General features: G+C 38.6%; 1 protein-coding gene across 1 annotated transcript in view; it reads left to right on the top strand.

Annotated features, from left to right (window-relative positions):
- Positions 1–27,203, top strand: part of RNF17 (ring finger protein 17) — a gene marked incomplete at both ends in the record, with an annotated part of 128,752 nt that overhangs the window by 51,313 nt on the left and 50,236 nt on the right. Inside the window, 5 exons of the mRNA XM_079721645.1 lie at positions 202–343; positions 19,000–19,153; positions 22,737–22,852; positions 24,070–24,190; positions 26,801–26,921. Coding sequence (XP_079577771.1) covers positions 202–343; positions 19,000–19,153; positions 22,737–22,852; positions 24,070–24,190; positions 26,801–26,921 — 654 coding nt within the window. The remainder of the gene's footprint in view (positions 1–201; positions 344–18,999; positions 19,154–22,736; positions 22,853–24,069; positions 24,191–26,800; positions 26,922–27,203) is intronic.

Raw genomic sequence — 27,203 nt, 5'->3', positions numbered from 1 at the left:
TAATTATTGAGTTTTGAGACTTGACCTTTTATTTATCCTGGTTTGATAATTGGAGACAATACTAAGAAATGTTGTAAGTTAGAAGAGAGAAATTGGAAAAATACTCTTGGTAGATAAATCAGTATGTGTGTAAGTCCTTTCTTCAGATCAATTCACTGAGAGGAGAGAGACTTAATGGCTCTTGCTTATGCTTTTAATTAGGTTCAGGTCTCAATTAGCAAGAAGTCACTCTGAAAAAAATACGACTCTACACTATCATCCACCTGTTTTGCCTAAGGAAATGACAGATGTTTCAGTTATGGTTTGTCATATAAATAGTCCTACTGATTTCTATCTTCAGTTGGTAAGTATATAGTGGTCCTTTGAGAAAAGGATTTTTTCAAATTTTAAGTAGAAATTTGTAATGGAAATGAGTGCCCAGTATGAGTTTAGAGCAAACCACTATCAACCTTCTGTAAATATAAGTTTCTTAGTAGCTTAGTAGTTTCTTGTTTTTAAACAAGAAATTCACGTGATTCATAGTAAATTGAAGGAAATCTTTATCATGCAAGTTAGTGAAGTATGGAGGGGAAGGAAAATGAAGGATCCCTAATGTGTAAATGTTTCTTGCTACCTTCTGAAATCTAGAAACCAGGAGAGCACATAGAGCTGGCAAATCAAAATAAAATGATAACACCTGCTTCTAATAATGTATGAGAATTTACTTTTTATTCCTAGGTAATTTTCTGAATTAGAATACCAAAATAGATTCAGATTAAAGGCATTCATAGAAAATTTTGGATATATGACTGATGGGTTTGTTTTAGATAGCTACCAGCATTAAGGTTCATCTTTATTGATCTCTCTGTGTCCATGCTTTATGTGTCACACAAAGCATTATGGCCCTTAGAATGAGTTAATTCCAGTCCATTGCCCATTTTTGAATTGGATTATTTATTTTGCTGTTGTTGGGTTATAGGAGATCTTTATACATGATGGATATTAATATTTTATCAGATATATCATTTTCAGATGTTTTCTCTTATTCTGTGGCTTACCTTATCACTCTCTTGATAGCATTCTTTCAAAAAGTTTTTAATTGATAAAGTCCAGTTTATCTACTTTTTCTTTTGTTGCCTGTATTTTGATGTCATATCCAAGAAATCATTGCCAATCTTAACATTGTGAAGCTTTTCCCCCCTGTGTTTTCTTCTATGAGTTTTATAGTTTTAGCTCTTACATTTAGGTCTTTGAGTTATTTTGAGCTGATTTTTATATATGGTGTAAGGGAAAGGTTCATTCTTTCCCATTTGGATATCCAGTTTACCCAGCACCGTTTGTTGAAAAGATGGTCTTTTCTCCATTGTATGGTCTTGGCACCCTTGTCAAAACTCAGTTGACCATATACGTGAATGTTTATTTATGGGCTCTCTATTCTATTCCATTGGTCCATCTGTCCGTTCTTATGGCAGTAGCACACTGGTTTTTTTGTTTTTTGTTTTTAATTGAAGTGTAGTTGATTTACAGTGTGCCAATCTCTGCTGCACTGCAGAGTGACTCAGTTATATACATATATACATTCTTTTTTTTTTTTTTTTTTTTTTTTTTTTGCGGTACGCGGGCCTCTCACTGTTGTGGCCTCTCCCATTGCGGAGCACAGGCTCCGGACGTGCAGGCTCAGTGGCCATGGCTCACGGGCCCAGCCGCTCTGCGGCATGCGGGATCTTCCCGGACCGGGGCACGGAGCCGTGTCCCCTGCATCGGCAGGCGGACTCCCAACCACTGCACCACCAGGGAAGCCCTACGTTCTTCTTTAATATTCTTTTCCATTATGGTTTATCCCAGGATATTGAATATTGTTCCCTGTGCTGTACAGTAGGACCTTGTTGTTTATCCATTGTAAATGTAATAGTTTGCATCTACCAACCCCAGACAGTCCATCCCTGTGCCTCTCACCCTCCCCCTTGGCAACCACAAGTCTGTTTTCTATGTCTGTGAGTCTATTTCTGTTTTGTAGATAGGTTCATTTTTGCCATATTTTAGATTCTACATGTAAGTGATATCGTATGGTATTTGTGTTTCTCTTTCTGAATTACTTCACTTAGTATGATAATCTCTTGTTGCATCCATGTTGCTGCAAATGGCATTATTTTGTGCTTTTTAATGGCTGAATAGTATTCCACTGTATATATATATATACCACATCTTCTTTATCCTTTCATCTTTCAATGGACATTTAGGTTGCTTCCATGTCATGGCTATTGTGAATGGTGTTGCTATGAACATAGGGGTGCATGTATCTTTTTGAATTATAGTTTTCTCTGGATAGATGCCCAGGAGTGGAATTGCTGGATCATATGGTATATCTCTATTTTTAGTTTTCTGAGGAACCTCCGTACTGTTCTCCATAGTGGCTGCACCAATTTACATTCCCACTAACAGTGTAGGAGGGTTCCCTTTTCTCCACAGCCTCTCCAGCGTTTGTTATTTGTAGACTTTTAATATTTTTATTTTTAATTTTTTTGTTTTTATTTACTTTTTTGGTCACACCACACGAAATGCAGGATCTTAGTTCCCCAGCCAGGGTTTGAACCCGTGCCCCCTGCAGTGGAAGCATGGAGTCTTAATCACTGGACCATCAGGGAAGTCCCTATAGACTTTTTTTTTTTAATGGCTGTGTTGGGTCTTCGTTGCTGCACGCAGGCATTCTCTAGTTGTGTCGAGTGGGGGCTACTCTTCGTTGTGGTGTGCAGCCTTCTTATTGCAGTGGCTTCTCTTGTTTCAGAGCACGAGCTCTAGGCACACGAGCTTCAGTAGTTGTAGCACACGGGCTCAGTAGTTGTGGCGTGTGGGCTTAGTTGCTCCGTGGCATGTGGGATCTTCCTGGACCAGGGCTCAAACCCGTGTCCCCTGCATTGGCAGGTGGATTCTTAACCACTGCACCACCAGGGAAATCGCCCTATAGACTTTTTTTTTTTTTTTTGAGGTATGCGGGCCTCTCACTGTTGTGGCCTCTCCCGCCGCGGAGCACAGGCTCCAGACCCACAGGCCCAGCCGCTCCGCGGCACGTGGGACCCTCCCAGACCGGGGCACGAACCTGCGTCCCCTGCATCAGCAGGCAGACTCCCAACAACTGCGCCACCAGGGAAGCCCCCCCTATAGACTTTTTAATGGTGGCCATTCTGACCGGTGTGAGGTGGTACCTCATTGTAGTTTTGATTTGCATTTCTCTAATAATTAGTCATGTGGAGCATCTTTTCATGTGCCTACTGACCATCTGTATGTCTTCTTTGGAGAAATCTATTAAGGTCTCCTGCCCATTTTTCAGTTGGGTTTTTTTTGTTGTTGTTGTTGAGTTGTATGAGCTGTTTATATATTTTGGAGATTAAGCCCTTGTCGGTTGCATCATTTGGAAATATTTTCTCCCATACTGTAGGTTGTCTTTTCGTTTTGTTTATGGTTTTCTTTGCTGTGCAAAAGCTTGTGAGTTTCATTAGGTCCTGTTTGTTTATTTTTGTTTTTATTTCTATTGCCTTGGAAGACTGACCTAAGAAAACATTGGTACAGTTTATGTCAGAGAATGTTTTGCCTATGCTCTCTTCTAGGAGTTTCATGGTGTTATGTCTTGCAAAAGTCTTCAAGCCATTTTGAGTTTATTTTTGTGCATGGCGTGAGGGTGTGTTCTAACTTCATTGATTTACATGCAGCTGTCCAACTTTCCCAGCACCACTGCTAAAGAGACTGTCTTTTTCCCATTTTATGTTCTTGCCTCCTTTTTGAAGATTAATTGATCGTAGGTGTGTGGGTTTATTTCTGGGTTCTCTGTTCTGTTCCATTGATCCATATATCTGTTTTTGTACCAATACCACACTGGTTTGATTACTGTAGCTTTGTAGTATTGTCTGAAATCTGGGAGAATTATGCCTCCTGCTTTGTTTTTTTCCCTCAGGATTGCTTTGGCAGTTCTGGGTCTTTTATGTTTCCATGTAAGTTTTTAGATTATTGTTCTAGTTCTCTGAAAACTGTCATGGGTAATTTGATAGGGATCACATTAAATCTGTAGATTGCTTTGGGTAGTATTGCCATTTTAACAGTATTAATTATTCCAATCAAAGAGCATGGGATATCTTTCCATTTCTTTGATTCCTCTATAATTTCCTTTATTAATGTTTTATAGTTCTCAGCATATAAGTCTCTCAGCTCCTTGGTCAGGTTTATTCCTAGGTGGGTTTTTTGGTGCAATTTTAAAAGGTATTTTTTTTTACATTCCCTTTCTGATATTATTTCATTGTTAGTGTAAAGAAATGCAACTGATTTCTGAATGTTAATCTTGTATCCTGCTACTTGGCTGAATTCATTTATTAGATCTAGTAGAGCTTTTTTTTTTTTAATATTATGTATTTAGGCTGCACCAGGTCTCAGTTGCAGCATGCAGATTCTTAGTTGTGGCATGCAGACTCTTAGTTGCAGCACGCATGTGGGATCTAGTTTCCCGACCAGGGATTGAACCAAGGCCCCCTGCATTGGGAGTGTGGAGTCTTACCCACTGGGCCATCAGGGAGCCCAGATCTAGTAGTTTTTGTGTGGCATCCTTAGGGTTTTCTATGTATAGTATCATGTCATCTGCATATAGTGACAATTTTACCTCTTCCCTTCCAATTTGGATACCTTTTATTCCTTGTCTGAATGCTGAGTAGCACACTGTTTTAATTACTGTGGCTTTGTAGCAAGTTTTGAAATCAGGATGTGTGAGCTCTCCAACTTTGTTCTTTTTCAAGTTTGTTTTGGAAGTTTAGGGTCCCTTGAGATCCCATGTGACTTTTCAGATGGGTTTTTCTATTCTACATGAAACATTGTTGGGATTTTAATAGGGATGGCTTTGAATTATAGATTGCTTTGGGTACTGACATCTTAACAATATTAAATCTTTCAGTTCATGAACATGGGAGATCTTTGCATCTTTAGTTTGTCTTCATTAATTTCAGCAGTGTTGTGTAGTGTACAACAAGTGTACAAGTCTGTGGCATCCTCGATTATGTTTATTCCTGAGTATATTCTTTTTATTCTATTGTAAAATGAATTGTTTTCTTGATTTCCTTTTCAGACTGTTCATTGTTAGTGTGTAGAAATGCATCTGATTTTTTTTTTTTTTTTGCGGTACGCGGGCCTCTCACTGCTGTGGCCTCTCCCGTTGCGGAGCACAGGCTCCGGACGCACAGGCTCAGTGGCCATGGCTCACGGGCCCAGCCGCTCCATGGCATGTGGGATCTTCCCAGACCGGGGCATGAACCCGTGTCCCCTGCATCGGCAGGTGGACTCTCAACCACTGTGCCACCAGGAAGCCCCATCTGATTTTTTTGTGTGTTCATTTTGTATCCTACATCTTTGCCAAATTCATTTATTAGACCTACTAGTATTTTTGTGGCATCTTAGGGTTTTCTACCTGTAAGATCATGTCATCTGCAAAAAGAGATCATTTTCCTACTCTTTGTCAATTTGGTTGGCTTTCCTTTTTTTTGCCTAATTACTCTGGCTAGAACTTAAAATAGTATATTAAATAGCAGTGGCAAAAGCATGCATCCTATCCTGTTACTGTTCTTAGAAGAAAAGCTGTCAGTCCTTCACATACAAAATTTGCCCTCTTAACCACTTTAAGATGTACATTCAGTAGTGTTCACTATATTCACGTTGTTGTACAACAGATCTCTAGATAATCTGTTCATCTTGCAAAACTGAAACTCAGTACCCCTTGAACAATAACTCTGTATTTCATTCTACCCTCAACCACTGACAACTACAATTCTACTCTCTTTTTCTATGAATTTGGCTATTTAGATACTTTATGTAAGTGGAATCATACAGTACAGCTTTACCCTGCTTTTCGAAAGTTCGCTTTACATCAGCTTCACTTTTCTGAAAGACCTGTATTAGTATCTGTTTTTACTAACTGAAAGAAATCTGAAGAGAATTTTTGGTCTTAGCAAAAATAGTGAGCTTATTTGCTTTACTACATTTTGGCTTACAAAAGATTTCATAGGAACACTCTACTTTCAGATAGCAGGGATACCTGTATTTGTCCTTTTGGCACTGGCTTTTTTCACTTAGCATAATGCCCTCATGGCTCATCCATGTTGTAGCATGTGACAGGACTTAACTTCTTTAAGGCTGATTAATATTCCATTGTATGTATATACCACATTTTATTAATTCATTCATCCATTGATGGACATTTGGTTTGCTTCTACCTCTTGACTATTGTGAATGATGCTGCAATGAACATGGGCGTGGAAATACTGTAGTGTCATGTTTTGGTTTCCTTCTTATTTCCTTTTGTGTATCTATATATTTATCTATTGTTACCATGGGGATTACATATAACATTCTAAAGTTACAGAAATCTAATACGAATTGATACCAACTTTAATTGAACAAAACCCTACTCCTGTATAACTCCATTCTCCTTTTATATTATTGATCTCAGAAATGAACCTTTGTACCTTGTGTGCTCAGTAATGTAGATTTATAATTATTTTTATACATTTGTCTTTTAAATCCTGTAGAAAATAAAAGTGGAATTACAAACTAAAGTTAATAATGTTGGCTTTGATATTTGTCCATGTATTTATGTTAACCACAGATCTTTACATTTTAATGTGGCTCTCAGTTACACTCTAGCACCTTTCATTTCCTCCTGAATGACTCCCTTTAGCATTGTTGATAAGATAGGTCTAGTGTTAGTGAACTTCCTCACCTCTTGTTTATCTGTGAATAGCTTATTTCTCCCTGTCTTTTGAAGGATAGTTTTGCTGGATCTATGATTCTCAGTTGATGCTTTTTTCTTTCAGTTTAAATATTATTATCTGACCTCCAGGATTTCTGATGAGAAGTCAGCTGATAATCTTATTGATGATCCCTTATATATGACAAGTCACTTCTCTCTTGCTGCTTTCACAACTCACTTTGTCTTTGGCTGTTGACAGTTGTTTATCATGCATCTAGTGTGTCTCTCTTTGAATTTATCCTACTTTGCGTTTTTTGAGTATAGTAACTTTCTAGGGCAGCTATAACGAAGTGCCACAGGGAATTGCCTGGCGGTACAGTGGTTAGGACTCTGCGCTTTCACTGCCAGGGGCCAGGTTCAATATGTGGTCAGGGAACTAAGATCCCACAAGCTGTGTGGCATGCCCACTCCCAGCCCCCCACGCAAAAAGTGCCATATACTAGGTAGTTTAAAAAAGCAGAAATATATTTTCTCACAGTTCTGGAGTCTGCAAGTTTAAGATCGAGGTGTTGGCAGAGTTGGTTCCTTCTGCGGTCTGGGAGGGAAGATCTGTACCATGTCTCTCCCCTAGATTTGGTGGTTTGCCGGCAGTCTTTAGCACTCATTGGCTTCTGCTGCATCATCCCAGTCTCTGCTTCCTTCACATGGCACTCTCTCTGTGTACTTGTCTGTCTCAATTTTTTTTGTTTTTACATCTTTATTGGAGTATAATTGCTTAACAATGGTGTGTTAGTTTCTGCTTTATAACAAAGTGAATCAGTTATACATATGTTCCCATATCCCCTCCCTCTTGCGTCTCCCTCCCACCCTCCCTATCCCACCCCTCCAGGCGGTCACAAAGCACCGAGCTGATGTCCCTGTGCTATGCGGCTGCTTCCCACTAGCTATCTACCTTATGTTTGGTAGTGTATATATGTCCACGTCTCTCTTTCGCTTTGTCACACCTTACCCTTCCCCCTCCCCATATCCTCAAGTCCATTCTCTAGTAGGTCTGTGTCTTTATTCCTGTCTTATCCCTAGGTTCTTCATGACATTTTTTTTCTTCTTAAATTCCATATATATGTGTTAGCATACGGTATTTGTCTTTCTCTTTCTGACTTACTTCACTCTGTATGACAGAATCTAGGTCTATCCACCTCATTACAAATAGCTCAATTTCATTTCTTTTTATGGCTGAGTAATATTCCATTATATATATGTGCCACATCTTCTTTATCCATTCATCCGATGATGGACACTTAGGTTGTTTCCATCTCCGGGCTATTGTAAATAGGGCTGCTATGAACATTTTGGTACATGGCTCTTTTTGAATTATGGTTTTCTCAGGGTATATGCCCAGTAGTGGGATTGCTGGGTCATATGGTAGTTCTATTTGTAGTTTTTTAAGGAACCTCCATACCGTTCTCCATAGTGGCTGTACCAACTCACATTCCCACCAGCAGTGCAAGAGTGTTCCCTTTTTTCCACACCCTCTCCAGCATTTATTGTTTCTAGATTTTTTGATGATGGCCATTCTGACTGGTGTGGGATGATATCTCATTGTAGTTTTGATTTGCATTTCTCTAATGATTAAAGATGTTGAGCATCCTTTCATGTGTTTGTTGGCAGTCTGTATATCTTCTGTGGAGAAATGTCTATTTAGCTCTTCTGCCCATTTTTGTATTGAGTTGTTTGTTTTTTTGTTATTGAGCTGCATGAGCTGCTTATAAATTTTGGAAATTAATCCTTTGTCAGTTGCTTCATTTGCAAATATTTTCTCCCATTCTGAGGGTTGTCTTTTGGTCTTGTTTATGGTTTCCTTTGCTGTGCAAAAGCTTTTAAGTTTCATTAGGTCCCATGTGTTTATTTTTGTCTTTATTTCCATTTCTCTAGGAGGTGGGTCAAAAAGGATCTTGCTGTGATTTATGTCATAGAGTATTCTGCCTATGTTTTCCTCTAAGAGTTTGATAGTTTCTGGCCTTACATTTAGGTCTTTAATCCATTTTGAGCTTATTTTTGTGTATGGTGTTAGGGAGTGATCTAATCTCATACTTTTACATGTCCCTGTCCAGTTTTCCCAGCACCACTTATTGAAAAGGCTGTCCTTTCTCCGCTCTACATTCCTGCCTCCTTTATCAAAGATAAGGTGACCATATGTGCGTGGGTTTATCTCTGGGCTTTCTATCCTGTTCCATTGATCTATGTTTCTGTTTTTGTGCCAGTACCATACTGTCTTGATACTGTAGCTTTGTAGTATAGTCTGAAGTCAGGGAGCCTGATTCCTCCAGCTCCATTTTTTGTTCTCAAGATTGCTTTGGCTATTTGGGGTCTTTTGTGTTTCCATACAAATTGTGAAATTTTTTGTTCTAGTTCTGTGAAAAATGCCAGTGGTAGTTTGATAGGGATTGCATTGAATCTGTAGATTGCTTTGGGTAGTAGAGTCATTTTCACAATGTTGATTCTTCCAATCCAAGAACATGGTATATCTCTCCATCTATTTGTATATTCTTTAATTTCTTTCATCAGTGTCTTATAATTTTCTGCATACAGGTCTTTTGTCTCCTTAGGTAGGTTTATTCCTAGATATTTTATTCTTTTTGTTGCAATGGTAGATGGGAGTGTTTCCTTGATTTCTCTTTCAGATTTTTCATCATTAGTATATAGGAATGCCAGAGATTTCTGTGCATTAATTTTGTGTCCTGCTACTTTACCAAATTCATTGATTAGCTCTAGTAGTTTTCTGGTAGCATCTTTAGGATTCTCTATGTATAGTGTCATGTCATCTGCAAACAGTGACAGCTTTATTTCTTCTTTTCTGATTTGGATTCCTTTTATTTCCTTTTCTTCTCTGATTGCTGTGGCTAAAACTTCCAAAACTATGTTGAATAAGAGTGGTGAGAGTGGGCAACCTTGTCTTGTTCCTGATCTTAGTGGAAATGCTTTCAGTTTTTCACCATTGAGGACGATGTTGGCTGTGGGTTTGTCATATATGGCCTTTATTATGTTGAGGAAAGTTCCCTCTATGCCTACTTTCTGCAGGGTTTTTATCATAAATGGGTGTTGAATTTTGTCGAAAGCTTTCTCTGCATCTATTGAGATGATCATGTGGTTTTTCTCCTTCAATTTGTTAATATGGTGTATCACATTGATTGATTTGTGTATATTGAAGAATCCTTGCATTCCTGGAATAAACCCCACTTGATCATGGTGTATGATCCTTTTAATGTGCTGTTGGATTCTGTTTGCTAGTATTTTGTTGAGGATTTTTGCATCTATGTTCATCAGTGATATTGGCCTGTAGTTTTCTTTCTTTGTGACATCCTTGTCTGGTTTTGGTATCAAGGTGATGGTGGCCTCGTAGAATGAGTTTGGGAGTGTTCCTCCCTCTGCTATATTTTGGAAGAGTTTGAGAAGGATAGGTGTTAGCTCTTCTCTAAGTGTTTGATAGAATTCGCCTGTGAAGCCATCTGGTCCTGGGCTTTTGTTTGTTGGAAGATTTTTTATCACACTTTCAATTTCAGTGCTTGTGATTGGTCTGTTCATATTTTCTATTTCTTCCTGGTTCAGTGTCAGAAGGTTGTGCTTTTCTAAGGATTTGGCCATTTCTTCCAGGTTGTCCGTTTTATTGGCATAGAGTTGCTTGTAGTAATCTCTCATGATCTTTTGTATTTCTGCAGTGTCAGTTGTTACTTGTCCTTTTTCATTTCTAATTCTATTGATTTGAGTCTTCTTCCTTTTTTTCTTGATGAGTCTGGCTAATGGTTTGTCAATTTTGTTTATCTTCTCAAAGAACCAGCTTGCAGTTTTATTGATCTTTGCTATCGTTTCCTTCATTTCTTTTTCATTTATTTCTGATCTGATTTTTATGATTTCTTTCCTTCTGCTAACTTTGGGGTGTTTTTGTTCTTCTTTCTCTAATTGCTTTAGGTGCAGGGTTAGGTTGTTTATTCGAGATGTTTCCTGTTTCTTAAGGTGGGATTGTATTGCTATAAACTTCCCTCTTAGAACTGCTTTTGCTGCATCCCATAGGTTTTGGGTCGTCGTGTCTCCATTGTCATTTGTTTCTAGGTATTTTTTTATTTCCTCTTTGATTTCTTCAGTGATCACTTTGTTATTAAGTAGTGTATTGTTTAGCCTCCATGTGTTTGTAGTTTTTACAGATCTTTTCCTATAATTGATATCTAGTCTCATAGCATTGTGGTCGGAAAAGATACTTGATACAATTTCAGTTTTCTTAAGCTTACCAGGGCTTGCTTTGTGACCCAAGATATGATCTATCCTGGAGAATGTTCCATGAGCACTTGAGAAAAATGTGTATTCTGTTGTTTTTGGATGGAATGTCCTATAAATATCAATTAAGTCCATCTTGTTTAATGTATCATTTAAAGATTGTGTTTCCTTATTTATTTTCATTTTGGATGATCTGTCCATTGGTGAAAGTGGGGTGTTAAAGTCCCCTACTATGAATGTGTTACTGTCGATTTCCCCTTTTATGGCTGTTAGTATTTGCCTTATGTATTGAGGTGCTCCTATGTTGGGTGCATAAATATTTACAATTGTTATATCTTCTTCTTGGATCGATCCCTTGATCATTATGTGGTGTCCTTCTTTGTCTCTTCTAGTAGTCTTTATTTTAAAGTCTATTTTGTCTGATATGAGAATTGCTACTCCAGCTTTCTTTTGGTTTCCATTTGCATGGAATATCTTTTTCCATCCCCTTACTTTCAGTCTGTATGTGTCTCTAGGTCTGAAGTGGGTCTCTTGTAGACAGCATATATATGGGTCTTGTTTTTGTACCCATTCAGCTAATCTGTGTCTTTTGGTGGGAGCATTTAGTCCATTTACATTTAAGGTAATTATCGATATGTATGTTCCTATTCCCATTTTCTTAATTGTTTTGGGTTCATTATTGTAGGTCTTTTCCTTCTGTTGTGTTTCTTGCCTAGAGAAATTCCTTTAGCATTTGTTGTAAAGCTGGTTTGGTGGTGCTGAACTCTCTCAGCTTTTGCTTGTCTGTAAACGTTTTAATTTCTCCATCAAATCTGAATGAGATCCTTGCTGGGTAGAGTAATCTTGGTTGCAGGTTTTTCTCCTTCATCACTTTAAATATGTCCTGCCAGTTCCTTCTGGCTTGTAGAGTTTCTGCTGAAAGATCAGCTGTTAACCTTATGGGGATTCCCTTGTGTATTATTTGTTGTTTTTCCCTTGCTGCTTTTAATGTGTTTTCTTTGTATTTAATTTTTGACAGTTTGATTAATATGTGTCTTGGCGTATTTCTCCTTGGATTTATCCTGTATGGGACTCTCTGTGCCTCCTGGACTTGACTGACTATTTCCTTTCCCATATTAAGGAAGTTTTCAACTATAATCTTTTCAAATATTTTCTCAGTCCCTTTCTTTTTCTCTTCTTCTTCTGGAACCCCTATAATTCGAATGTTGGTGCGTTTAATGTTGTCCCAGAGGTCTCTGAGACTGTCCTCAGTTCTTTTCATTCTTTTTTCTTTCTTCTGCTCTGCAGTAGTCATTTCCACTATTTTATCTTGCACGTCACTTATCCGTTCTTCTGCCTCAGTTATTCTGCTATTGATTCCATCTAGAGTATTTTTAATTTCATTTATTGTGTTTCTAATTGTTGCTTGATTCCTCTTTAGTTCTTCTAGGTCCTTGTTAACTGTTTCTTGCATTTTGTCTATTCTGTGTCCAAGATTTTGGATCATCTTTACTATCATTATTCTGAATTCTTTTTCAGGTAGAGTGCCTATTTCCTCTTCATTTGTTAGGTCTGGTGGGTTTTTATCTTGCTCCTTCTCCTGCTGTGTGTTTTTCTGTCTTCTCATTTTGCTTATCTTACTGTGTTTGGCGTCTCCTTTTTGCAGGCTGCAGGTTCATAGTTCCCGTTGTTTTTGGTACCTGTCCCCAGTGGCTAATGTTGGTTCAGTGGGTTGTGTAGGCTTCCTGGTGGAGGGGACTAGTGCCTGTGTTCTGGTGGATGAGGCTGGATCTTGTCTTTCTGGTGGGCAGGTCCACATCTGGTGGTGTGTTTTGGGATGTCTGTGGACTTTTTATGATTTTAGGCAGCCTTTCTGCTAATGGGTGGTGTTGTGTTCCTGTCTTGCTAGTTGTTTGGCATAGGGTGTCCAGCACTGTAGCTTGCTGGTCGTTGAGTGAAGCTGGGTGCTGGTGTTGAGATGGAGATCTCTGGAAGATTTTCACCATTTGATATTATGTGGAGCTGAGAGGTCTCTTGTGGACCAGTGTCCTGAAGTTGGCTCTCCCACCTCAGAGGCACAGCACTGACTACTGGCTCCTCAATTTGGGATGATTCATTGTCTATTCATGTATTCCACAGATGCAGGGTACATCAAGTTGATTGTGGAGCTTTAATCCACTGCTTCTGAGGCTGCTGGGAGAGATTTCCCTTTCTCTTCTTTGTTCTCACAGCTCCCGGGTCTCAGCTTTGGATTTGGCCCCGCCTCTCCATGTAGGTCGCTGGAGGGCGTCTGTTCTTCACTCAGACAGGACAGGGTTAAAGGAGCAGCCGCTTCGGGGGCTCTGGCTCACTCAGGCTGGGGTGAGGGAGGGGCACGGAGTGTGTGGCGAGCGTGCGGCGGCAGAGGCCGGCGTGACGTAGCAGCAGCCCGAGGCGCGCCGTGCGCTCTCCCGGGGAAGCTGTCCCTGGATCCCGGGACCCCGGCAGTGACGGGCCGCACAGGCTCCCCGGAAGGGGGGCGTGGACAGTGACCTGCGCTCGCACACAGGCCTCGTGGCGGCGGCGGCAGCAGCCCCAGCGTCCCACGTCCGTCTCTGGGGTCCGCGCTTTCAGCCGCGCCTCGCGCCCGTCTCTGGAGCTCCTTTAAGCAGCGCTCTGAATCCCCTCTCCTCACGCACCAGGAAACAAAGAGGGAAGGAAAAGTCTCTTGCCTCTTCGGCAGCTCCAGACTTTTTCCCGGACTCCCTCCCGGCTAACTGTGGCGCATTAGCCCCTTCAGACTGTGTTCACGCCGCCAGCCCCAGTCCTCTCCCTGTGCTCTGACCGAAGCCCGCGCCTCAGCTCCCAGCGTCGCCCGCCCTGGCGGGCGAGCAGACAAGCCTCTCGGGCTGGTGAGTGCTGGTCGGCACCGATCCTCTGTGTGGGAATCTCTCCGCTTTGCCCTACCCAGGGACGTGGGGAGTTTCTTGCCTTTTGGGAGGTCTGAGGTCTTCTGCCAGCATTCAGTAGGTGTTCTGTAGGAGTTGTTCCACGTGTAGCTGTATTTCTGGTGTATCTGTGGGGAGGAAGGTGATCTGCGTGTCGTACTCTTCCACCATCTTCCCCGGAAGTCTCCTCAATTTTTTAATACAGACAACAGTCATGTTGAATTAGGTCCAGCCTAAGACTTTAACTTGATAATACCTATCAAGGTAAAACCCTATCTCCAAATAAGGACACATGTTGACGTACCAGGGGGTTAGAAGTTCAACATATTTTGGGGAGAAAACACAATTCAACCCATAAGCAGTCCACTTTCTGCTGTATCAAAAATTTCCTCCCGGGCTTCCCTGGTGGCGCAGTGGTTGAGAGTCCGCCTGCCGATGCAGGGGACACGGGTTCGCGCCCCGGTCCGGGAAGATCCCACATGCTGCGGAGCGGCTGGGCCCGTGAACCATGGCCGCTGAGCCTGCGTGTCCGGAGCCTGTGCTCTGCAACAGGAGAGGCCGCAACGGTGAGAGGCCCACGTACTAAAAAAAAAAAAAAAAATTTCCTCCCCACATGCAGTAACCCCATCCCAACATTCCAAAAAATCTTAATCATTCTAGCATCAAATCTGAATCCAGAATCTCATATAAAATCACTAAATCCCTGATTATCTGAAGCAGGTATAGGTAAGAATTGTTTAACTCAAGCTGAGGCAGAAGTCCTCTCTGTCTCTGAATGTGTGAGACCAGACAGTAAGTCTAAAACCTAGCAGGGAAAATTCCATTAGATTCTTATGGCTTGAGAATAATCCTCATTGGCTGGATGCTCTGTCCTCCAGTCCCACTAGGGTGGTGGCCCTACCCCTTAGTCATGGCAGCAACCTTACCCATTGGAATTGAGGATTTATCCTAACCCTCTGGAACCCAGGAGGAGGCCCCATCCCTGGAACAGAGGAGGAACCAACCCCGCCTCTCAGGTCTGTGCCCTCTGGGCCTGAGTAGCAGTTGCAGACACACTAGCCTCTGAATCTCCTTCAGGATCAGTCTTCACTTTTCTTGAAACATACGTTCATAACTGAATAGCTCTGTCAGCTCACTTCCTGCCTATAGAATCCCACAAGCCCACCGGCCCCCCTTCATTTCCTCTCACCCCTGTCCCCTTCAGTTCACGCTGGCATTTTTTCTGCTGCGATGAATGATTAGATCCACAAGTCATACACCCATAATCTCTTGAGCAGACACTGTCCAGCCATGCCCTTGGTGTTCTCTCCAGAGCTTGCTTTCTCATTTTTTGAAATACAGATAGGCTGAGAATTTTGTAAATCTTCAGATTCTGCTTCCTTTTTGTTTTAACAATTTATTCTTCAATTTATGTCTGTCCTCTCACATTTTATTATAAGCAACAAGGAGAAACCTGGCTGGCACTTTGACACTTTGCTTAGCAATCTCCTCACCTAAATATCCAAGTTCAACTTTTCACCCAACAGAACATAATTCAGCCAAGTTCTCTACCACTGTGTAACAAGGATTGCCTTTCCTCCAGTTTTCAGTATCATATTCCTCATTTCTGTCTGAAATCTCACCAGAAGCACCTTTAACATCCATATTTCTGCCAGTAATCTTTCCAAAGCAATCTGGTTATCATTCAAGTACCGCATAATTCTTCCTTTTCTTTCTATTCATTACCCAATTTCAAAGTTTCTCCCATATGTTAGGTATTTATTACAACAGCACCCTACTTTCCCATTCCAAAATCTGTATTCATTTCCTAGGGGTGCCATGAGAAAGTTCCACAAGTTAAGTGGCTTAAACAACATACATTTATTGTCTCACAATTCTGGAGTCTAGAAGTGTGAGATCAAGTTGTTAGTAGTGTTGGTTCCTTCTGAAGGTTGTGAGTGAGAATCTATTTCATGCCTTTTTCCCTAGCTTCTGGTAGTTAGCTGGAAAATTTGGTGTTTAGTGGCTTCTGCCTCACTCCAGTTTCTGCCTTCATCTTTACATGCATTCTCCTGTGTATGTGTCTTTGTGCCCAAATTTACCCCTTTTAATAAGGACACAAATCACATTGGATTAAGGCCCACTTTAACGACCTCATTTTAACTTGATAAATACCCTATCTCCAAATAAGGTCATGTTTTGAGGTTCTGGGGATTACAAATCCAACATATCTTTCTGGAGGAGACATAAATCAACCCATAACATTGAACTGCTTGGATTTGTAGATTTGTGTATTTCATCAAATTTGGGAAGTTTTCAGTCATTATTTCTTCAAATACTCTTTCTGCTCTTTTCTCTCTTCTCTTTCTGGGACTCTCATAATACATATATTGGTGTGATTAATGATATCTCACAAACACTTTGGTCTCTGTTCACTTAATTCTTTTTTCTTTCTGCTCCTCACTATTTCAGTTGTCCTATATTCAAGTTCACTGACTCTTATGCCTGCTCAAATCTGCTATTGAACCCCTCCAGAGTATTTTTTGTTTCAGTTATTGTACTTTTCAGCTCCAGAATTTGATTCCTTTTTATAATTACTGTCTCTTTGTTGATACTTTCATTTTGATCCTTTATTGTTTTCCTGGTTTTCTGTGGTTCTTTGTCCATGTTTTCCTTTAGCTCTTTGAGCATATTTAAGACAGTTGTTCTAAAGTCTTTGTCTAGTAAACCCACTATCTGGGCTTCCTAAGGGCTGATTTCTGTCTGTTTATTTTGTTCCTTGGAATGAGCCATGTTTTCCTGTTTCTTAGTATGCCTTCTGATTTCTTGTTGAAAATTGGGCATTGACTGTTATATAACTCTGAAAATCAGATCACCCCACACATACATCCTGGATTTTTAAAAATTGTTGAAGACTAGTAGTTGGTTTATTTTAAGACTTTTTCAAACTATTCTTATAAGTGCTATTCCTAGTATGTGATCACTGAAGTCTCTCTGTTCTTTTAGCTTGTGTTCAGCAAATGTTTATGTTGATTTCCTTGAATGTTGAAAGCTTGCTTGGGTGTTTGCTTGGGTGCTGTAAGCCTTTAAGTATTTCCCAGAGCTCTAACAAAGTTGGTTCGATGGTTTCTCATTTTTTCAGTGTTTCTATGGGGAAACAAGAGCTTGGAGCTTCAGAGTCTGTTGTTTTGCTGATGTCATTTCTCTGTTGAATTTTCCAGTGTTCCATTTGGGTGATCTGTTAATGGAAGAATATGAGTAATACCTACTTAGAAATAAAGGTTTACAGTCTGTGCATCCAGACCTCCATCCATTTCCTCCATCACATATAGTAGTCCCCCCTTGTCTGCAGGGGATACAAGACTCCCAGTGGACACCTGAAACTGTGGACAGTACTGAACCCTGTATATATGATGTTTTTTCCTATACATGTATACCTAAGATACAGTTTAATTTATAAATTAGGCACAGCAAGAATTAACAATAATAACCAACAATAAAATAGAACAATTACAACAATGTACTGGGGAAAAAAAAAGAAAGATTTAAAGTGTTGTGAAAATAATTTATATGAAATAACAAAAGATTCAGAAATTTTCCACTTGCATTATTATACCCACAAAACAGAAAAACTTCATTTTTTGACCATTTGAGATGGATTTTTGTTGTTGTTGTTGTTGTTGTTGTATGCGGGCCTCTCACTGTTGTGGCCTCTCCCATTGTGGAGCACAGGCTCCGGACGCACAGGCTCAGTGGCCATGGCTCGCGGGCCTAACTGCTCTGCGGCATGTGGGATCTTCCCGGACCGGGGCACGAACCTGTGTCCCCTGCATCGGCAGGCAGACTCTCAACCACTGCGCCACCAGGGAAGCCCTGAGATGGATTTTAAAATATTTTTCATCTTAAGAATTGGTATTTGGAAAAATAAACATTTATCCTTGGTTTTGTTTTAGGAGCTGTGTTTTAAGTAGTATAAGAACATCAGGAACTATGTTTTAAAGTAACCAAATAGTCCCATTTAATAAGATAAAGCTCTATTCAATTATGTAGTCATTTCACAAACTCTACTGAAATGATTGATTTAAAGAAGATTTATCAATTCACATTAAAACCATTAGATGGATGGCTGATGGGAAATTGGACATTCATACAATGCCAAAGTAGTACTACATGAATTACCTGGTGACCACAAGGGAAAGACGTAACTGTATAATGAAGGGATGAGAATCACAAGCCCTTTCCGTAGGTGAGTCTTAGCATATCATTAGTGAGTCAGTAATATTGTGTCTTGATGTGTTGCAACTTGATGTATTCTAGCCAAAAGGCTTGGCTTGAATCCATCAAACTTGTAGATATAACTATCAGTTTGGGAGAAATTCCAGGGATAGGCCCTACTCAATGGAGGAACAAGATAAATAACAGGATGAAAACATAACCACATAAATCCAGAAGATGGGGCATTCTGCAGAAAAATAGCACACTGTCTTTAGCAAGACAGGGTCATTTTAAAAAGAACACTACACTAAATTATAAGACTTATTGAGATAACCAAATATAGCATGCAGTCTTAGATTGGATACTGGGTTTGGTCAGTTAGGGAAATCTAATATGGTCTAGAAGTACTAGTAGGAGCACTTACTGAAGCAGAAAATGTGAGAATGGCTAGAAAAATGCAGATTATTGAATTATATGTATGATATGGTCTCATTTTTGGTACATACAGAAGTATGGAAAGTGTGCTTAGAAAAAGATCCAGGAGCGGGAGTTCCCTGGTGGTCCAGTGATTAGGACTCAGCGCTTTCACTGCTGTGGGCCTGGGTTCAGTCTCTGATTGGGCAACTAAGATCCTGCAAGCTGCACAGTGCAGCCAAAAAAAAAAAAAAAAACGAAATACCTAGAAGCATATACATTTTAGATATCTGGAAAAAATGTGATTTTTAAAAAATTTTGTTATGTTTATATATGCTAATTTTGTATACTACTTCTGTAACAAAATACTTCAGATATAAATTACATGACAGTTTATATCTAATTCAATTCTAATATTTCATAATTTTATGAGCAGTGCCTGTAAACATGCAACTTAAATTTTAAGTTTCTATGAAACTACAGTGCTTTGATCCCTGCTTTAACTCTGTTTCTTAGACAGAGAGCCTGGATTTTTTATTTCTATTAAAGGCAATTAAGGAATTCTATAAAAATGAAGATGCAGAAAATCTGGAAATCCTCTGTCCAGTTCAAGATCAAGCCTGTATAGCTAAATTTGAAGATGGAGTTTGGTACCGAGCAAAAGTTATTGGTAGGAAATTGCACACTATTTCCTCAGGGAAGTGTTATGCTTAAAAATTGATACCATTTGAGTCAGTACAAATTAAATCATGGAAGTGATATTATTTGATCTTACAGTTTTGCTCTTTAGAAAGCTAGCAATAGTGTTGATAGATGAACCTCTGGCTCCTTAGATTTCATTCGATTTGACTAGGACTTCACCATTTTTTTTTTGTTTTCTAACATTTGCCTTATTTAAACAGTTATATAGTGGTAAATGACACATACTCCACTCTCCTCCAAAAAGGCAAATACTTTTTGTCATGTATCTGTGTTGTGTCTTCTAAATAATATGTCACACTTTGTAGGCGCTTCGGTCTCAGGTATTCATTATGTTGGATGAAGTTTGAATCTCTTGTAGCTCCTTTGTCCCCTCTCTCCCCCCACAGAGTTCTCGGTATGTCACAATGTTTAGTTATATTCTTATTCTATGCAAGTATTTTCAGTGCTACTCCATAAAGTATACTTTAATTCTGAGTTAGTAGTTGCATCAATGTTTCACTTTATTTTCTGTTATTGGGTTGGCCAAAAGGTTTATTTGTTTTTCCCGTAAGATGGCTCTCATAGCACTTAGTTGTCTTTAAGTTCATTCGAAACAATTTTGTTAGATTGTATTGTGACAGCTGTCATATCAGCATGCATTAAAAAAAACTTATCAAAATTGGTGAAATTTGTGTAGCTATTTTAATTTTGAAGATGGAAGAGAAAACAACATTTTCGGCATATTATGCTTTATTATTTCAAGAAAGGTAAAAACGCAACTGAAACGCAAAAAAAGATTTGTGCAGTGTATGGAGAAGGTGCAGTGACTGATAGAACGTGTCAAAAGTGGTGTGCGAAGTTTCATGCTGGAGATTTCTCGCTGGATGATGCTTCACTGTCAGGTAGACCAGTTGAAGTTGATAACGATCAAATAGAGACATTAATTGAGAACAGTCAACGTTATACCATGCTGGAGATGCTTTTGAGTAGCTGACATACTCAAAACATCCAAATCAAGGGTTGAAAATCATTTGCACCAGCTTGGTTATGTTCATCACTTTGATGTTTGGGTTCCACATAAGTTAAGCGAAAAAAACCTTCTTGACTGTATTTCTGCATGCAATTCTCCACTGAAACGTAACAAAAACATTCCATTTTTAAAACAAATTGTGACAGAGGATGAAAAGTGGATACTGTACAGTAATGTGGAACAGAAGAGATCGTGGGGCAAGCGAAATGAACCACCACCAACCACACCAAAGGCCAGTCTTCATCCAAAGAAGGTGATGTCGCGTATATAGTGGGATTGGAAGGGAGTCCTCTATCGTGAGCTCCTTCCGGAAAACCAAAAGATTAATTCCAACAAGTACTGCTCGCAATTAGAACAACTGAAAGCAGCACTCGACGAAAAGCGTCCAGAATTAGTCAACAGAAAACACATAATCTTCCATCAGGATAATACAAGACCGCATGTTTCTTTGATGACCAGGCAAAAACGGTTACAGCTTGGCTGGGAAGTTCTGATTCATCCGCTGTATTCACCAGACATTGCACCTTCGGATTTCCATTTATTTCGGTCTTCACAAAATTCTCTTAATGGAAAAAATTTCCATCTCCTGGAAGACTGTAAAAGGCACCTGGAACAGTTCTTTGCTCAAAAAGATAAAAAGTTTTGGGAAGATCAAATTATGAAGTTGCCTGAAAAATGGCAGAAGGTAGTGGAACAACAAGGGTGAATATGTTATGTTGTTCAATGAAGTGCTTGGTGAAAATGAAAAATGTGTCTTTTATTTTTACTTTAAAAACTGAAAGAACTTTTTGGCCAACCCAGTAATCTATGGCTACATTTTCCTAATAGTTTAAAACAATTTTCCACATGATTAGACTTTTCAGATAATGCTGGTTTGATTTTTTTTTTTTTTTCATAACAGTGAAAACATCCTATTATCTGCTCCAATTAGACTGCTTGTCCCCTAGGCTTGTTATTCTGGGAGTTTATTTCACTTGTTTTCCTAAATTGGATTGCTTGTTTTCTGGATCCCATTTACCTTTTTGGTTTACTCCCATATTTTGGTAGAGCATTTTCATCAGAGAGAATAAATGGAAGGGAAATTTTGAGACCTTCCATGTCTCCCGATTCTACTCACACATGATTGATAATTTGGGGAAAACTGTTCTTTAAGTCCCATCCCATATCCATTTGTTTGTTTTTGTTTAAAACCGCATCTGCATTCAGGGACTTGAGGAATGGTAAGAATCTAATGGTGTCGTTACACTTGAGATTATCTTTCTTGCATGAAGATTCCAGTGGAAACAGGGCAAGGTCCCCTCACCTCTTTACCTTACTCTTAGGGTACACACGTCTTCTCAGGTACCTGAGCTGCTTGAGTGCCATCTTGAGCGGTGCCAGTGTTGTTCCATCTGCTTTCACTTCTACCAAGGGGCAGAGAATGCCCAAACTTTTTCCATTTTGAAATTATATGTACTGTATTAGTTTTTTTTTTTTTTTTTTTGCGGTACTCGGGCCTCTCACTGTTGTGGCCTCTCCCGTTGCGGAGCACAGGCTCTGGACGCGCAGGCTCAGCAGCCATGGCTCACGGGCCCAGCCGCTCCGTGGCATGTGGGATCTTCCCGGACTGGGGCACGAACCCGTGTCCCCTGCATCGGCAGGCGGACTCTCAACCACTGCGCCACCAAGGAAGCCCTGTATTAGTTTTTAAATTTGAAAGTAATGGAAACAAGTTTTGTAGCATTGTACATACGTGTGCTTAGGGGACTAAAGTCAGTCGTATTTCATATTCTGAGTATTTACAAAAAGGTCACTTTATGATAGATCTTTATTCAAACTTCGATGTGTTCAAACCTTCCAGAGGTTTCTTTGGTATCCTTTAAAATACGAAAACTAGTTTCACATAGAGGTCTCTTTCTGCTCATTTTTCATGATATCCCCAGATAATTTTTTTTAATTTCACAGTTAGATATTATATGAATGAACCTGTGTCTTGATCATTAAGTCTTTTGCCTTGTTTGATTACCTATGTTGACTAACAAACATTAAGTGCTTATTTTGTGCTTGGTTCTTTGCAGAGTATTTTAAATAGGTGAGTCCTCAAAAAGAGTCTTAATAAGATTTGATTCTATTGGTACACCCACTTTACAGGTGAAATAATGAGGCCTACAGAGAAAAAGTAACTTGCTCAGGGTAGTATCTTAGAGATATTAATTAGCTTTCTCAGAGTCACACGTCATTTAAGTGTGTAACTCCAAACCTAATTCTTAACTTTTAGGCCATAACACCTAGCATATGATGGCTATTTTGTAATCCTGATTTTGTTTGTCCTTTAGATATCTTTAAATTGTTGGTTTCTCATTCACCGAGTCTGAACAGTTATGCATTATGGTTGATTTTGTGAAGTTCACATATTAGAAATATTTTTTACATTTAAAAAATATTAAGTTTGTATGTTGAACATAAAAGTGTTCAAATCTAGTTGATCGTAGATCAGTCTAAATTTTGCTAGATAATTCTTTTTTTTCCAAGTTTGTGATTTCCAATTTCATAATTTTTGAAGGATTGCCTGGACATCGTGAAGTTGAAGTTAAATATGTGGATTTTGGCAATACAGCAAAAATAACACTTAAAGAAATGCGTAAAATAAAGGATGAGTTTCTGAATCCTGCAGAGAAGGTAATCTACTTACTATAAATCATAGGGTTAGAATATTAGCACAAATATAAAAGTATTTTTAGAAGTTATTTTCACCTTAGAAATGTTCTTTTAACTTCACTTTTTCTGCAAATAATTTCTGATTCATGGGCTATAGAAAAGAGTCGCTATAGTTACTGTTTAAAAAATAATATGTATCTTAGCAAATAAGCGTTAATTATAAACGTGTATACATTTGTGTTTTTATAAGTACGTGCTGGTCTGCAGCTTTTAGTGTTTTTTTGAAATATCTGTATAAGGTAGTAAGAATATGATATATTATGTGAAAAAAACTGATTACAGAAATGATTTTACTGTGATCCCATTTATGTTTAAGTATATATAATGTGTGCCAGAGAAAGAGAGAAGTCTGGAAGAATAAGTATCAATAAAAAACTTATCCTTCTCTTGGAATCCTGCTCCCCAGAGATAAGTTTAAGGAGGTTTATTTCCTAATTCATATACTCCTAGTATTTGAATTGTTATTAAGCAGTATTTTTCATTTAAAAATGGGTAAAATGATACAGGAAAAATTTGCAAATACAGATGAGTAAAATGAGGGGGGAATCACTCAGAATTATTCAATATTTTTGATATATATACTTCTAAGATACATCTTCTGTGTTTTTAAGAATTATGGGATTAGACTATATATAGTCCTATAACCTGATTTTTCATTTAACAGTGTATCATAATTCTTTCAGTGGATGCTTATTATTCCAGTGTCTGAGTATACAATAATTCACTCAACAAAATACTCTGTTTTTTTGTTGTTTTTTTCATTTTTGGTTTGGATTTTTTAAAATAGGTTATTGCAGATTTTATTTTTTTAATTGATGTACAGTATATAAGTTGCAAGTGTACAATATAGTGAGTCATGATTTTTTAAAGTTATACTCCATTTATAGTTATTGTAAAATATTGACCGTATTCCCTGTGCTGTATAATATATCCTTGTAGCTTATTTTATACATCATAGCTTGTACCTCTTGATCCCATACTCTGTTGATTCCAACTGTTTGCATTTATAAAAGTACTGTTAGAGACATCTTTGGGCATTTTATTTGTTTTCTAAATATGTATTAAATTCAAATGCAAAGTTTAGTTTTGTACACATTTAACACTTTATTTTAATTCTAAAATAACTGTAAATTATTTTTTTTCTTTCTTTCTTAATGGTGCAATTTTGTTTGACACAGGCAATTAAATGTAAGCTGGCCTATATTGAACCATCTAAAGGGACACTGCAGTGGTCAAAAAAAGCTAAAGAAAAATTTCAAGAAAAGACTCAAGATAAGTTTATGACATGTTCAGTCATTAGTAAGCTATTTCCATTTTTATTTGTTGCTATATGATCATAATTTTAAATAAGACTAACATTATGATATAACATTTGTCAGATCTTATAATAAATTCAATGTGTCATCAGTATGAGTAGTGAGAGAGAACATTTATTGAGAACTGGGGACAATGGAATAATATCTTCTGCAGGCTCTAGAGCCTAAAATTATTAGTACATGAGGCAAAAATTTCCATTGAAGATCAAGTCACCCTCAGCACGGCCCTTTGAAAGCCCTAAAGCCAGGAGTTAGCTTCTCTTGTTTCTCTTTGCTTTTGTCCTGGGTCTCCGTCCCTCATCTTGGAGTGATGGATGCTAAGGTATAATTTGCAGGAAAGCGAGGGGAGATGGGACATAACTGGTAAATAGTTTTTTTTGTTTTTGTTTCATTCTACTTGAGGGAATTTAAGTATAGGCTCTCGGCATATTTTGAAAAAAAGTTGCTTCTTTTTTGGAACAGTTTGGGTCTGAGATACACAGGCTGAGCGCTAGCCCACAGTTTGGTAACCCAGCAAGTTTAATGGCAAAATCTGATCTGAATTTACATGAAGATACAATGCTATATGTTGTATTGATCTCCTTTACAGTGAGATATATTCCACTTCAGGATAGTCATGTTTGCTTCTGAGCTGCTGCCTCAGAATTGCTGTGGGTATTACAAAATAAGCAATATATGTTCTATATAGCTTTTCTCAATTTGAAGAATTCTGAAACATCTGGCCCCAAGGGATTTGGATGGGGGATTTGAAAGCTGTTATTATCTGGGATTTTGATCTTTTCCAAAGCTGTGACCAATGTGCCTGTGTTGGTCTTAACAAGTACTAGTGCAGGATACACACGAGCATGTTTACTTAGGGTTGACTTAAGGGACTTCAAAAGGTACTTTTTACGGTATCCATTTTTTTCATTTTCATCATACTCCCATCTAGTAAACCCAAAATATCATGAGATTATTAGCCTGTTTTACGAGGGAATTGAAGCTTAAAGATCAATTGCTCAAGGCCACATAACCTAGAAATGATTGCATATTTGTGTTAATTTATTCACTTTAACATAAGACATTGTTCTGACGTAGCAGTTCTGTTGAAGAGGAATATGATGATAGAAATTGTACCCTTAGTCTATAGAATTTGTATTTCTGGATTCTCTGATATAAACAGTAAATTAAGGGCTTCTTAGTCTTGAGTAATCTCCACTGATTTTGAGCTGACTTTATTTAATGTGCTTTAATTCTGCTTCTCAGCTTTCCTTTTGGCATTTTACTCTGTTGGTTTTTAGCTCTCCCTTTAACGTCTCCTCCCGAGGTTAACCCATGAAGACGAGACTCCTGGGTTTCTCTCTTGACTCCCCCTTTTTCATTCTCAATTACTTGATATACCAATAATATCTAAACACAAGTTGTAGTGTATCTTAACCTGGATAATTTGATTTAAGGAATGCCAGCAGGCCCCACCAACCTAAAATATCTTTCCCCATTAACCTGCACAGTGATGAGATTAGTCTACATTGTTACCTTACGAAGCAAGAGACATTTAAATTTTAATTAGGAGCAGAGCAGGGAAGAGGGTGAAGGCACAGCCCCATGGGCAGCTGGCCCGTGGAATAAAGACCTTGTGCACAGGCAGTGTGAACTCAGAAGATGGAAAGTGAGGAGATGAGAGTTCACTGAGGCTCAGAGGTGCTTAGCGTTTTGTGTCTAGATCATTTATCTGGTCCGTTAAAAAAGTAGTGAGGAATGATTTTTAAGCTCTTGAAAAAAAGCTTTCTAACATGTATTCTTATAACTAGGTAATACAGGATGTTACTGCTGGTAATGACTTATCTTTTTATTTGGAATCATCATCGCTCTCTTAGCACCTGCCAGCTACTATTGTATAGAAGTATAGGCATAAACCGATCTCAGTGCATAGAACTGTGTGTTTCCTAAAGAAATTTCTCTCGTTTATTCAAATGCATATTGAGCAGGTTCTCTATGCTCTGTACTATAAATAAGTAAACAGGCACACGAGGTGTAACTTTACCCTCAGCTAACTCCCAGTTTAGATTAAGAAATAGACCTAATGGTTTGTCCTAAAAACAGAAGGACGGGGAAAAATTCCACGTAATGCTCTGGGTTGAGGTTTTGTTGTTTTAAACTTTGTGCTGTTTTTTTGTTGTTGTTTTTTGGTGCCATTCTGATAAAAGCTGTAAAACTTCGCAAATAAGCACTGGCCTGAATTAACTTTCATTCATTTCTTTTGTCCTCTGGAATTTGGCAGAATCCAATAAAACAGTTTAAAAACACAACAGAATGCTGCTTCAATAAGTATATGTCACTATGTTTTTTCTGAATCTAAAAGCTTTAAGCTGCTTTTGGTTCATTATGGAACAGTACACAATAACCTAAAATGAAAATTTTATTAACATTGGCAGTTCTTTTATGTGTGAAAAATGCTACTTTTACCCCTAGAGAGAGACTGACATTATTGAGCAGGAAACCTCATGGATGCAAAATAAAGGAAATTAAGTTCTCAGGTTTTTAAAAATTGCTCTTTAGTATATTTTGGGACATATTTCTTTCTTTCTCCAAACTAGTCTTAATGGTTTTACAGAAATTCTGGAAGACAGTGTGCTCTTAGTTGAGCTTTTCGATTTTCTTGGTGCTCCTGGAATGACTTCTACCAGTATTAATGACCAGCTAGTCAAAGAGGGCCTAGCATCTTATGAAGTAGGGTAAGTGGACCTGTAAACTTTTATTTTTACTTCATATGTAACACTTCACAAGAAGGGAAACTGGCATATCATTCCCCATTGATTATCTGCTTAGGCTATAGACTTGGGAGCTTTTCCCTGTTAATGGGTCAGTAAAAAGAGAAGGAAAAATAATTGGAGTCCTTAGTCTATTAGGAATAGAGTGGCTTTTTCCTTCATCTATAAGGGATTCTACAACAACAAGAATGGCTCCTGGAGATGGAGGGTGCTTCTAAGAAAAGGAGACTGGCATCTTATTCTAGG

The sequence above is a fragment of the Hyperoodon ampullatus genome (genome assembly GCF_949752795.1).
Source record: "Hyperoodon ampullatus genome assembly, chromosome: 16".
NCBI classification, from domain to species: Eukaryota; Metazoa; Chordata; class Mammalia; order Artiodactyla; family Ziphiidae; genus Hyperoodon; species Hyperoodon ampullatus.
The sequence above is the reverse complement of the archived record's forward strand: the minus strand, read 5'-3'. Positions and strand labels throughout refer to the sequence as shown.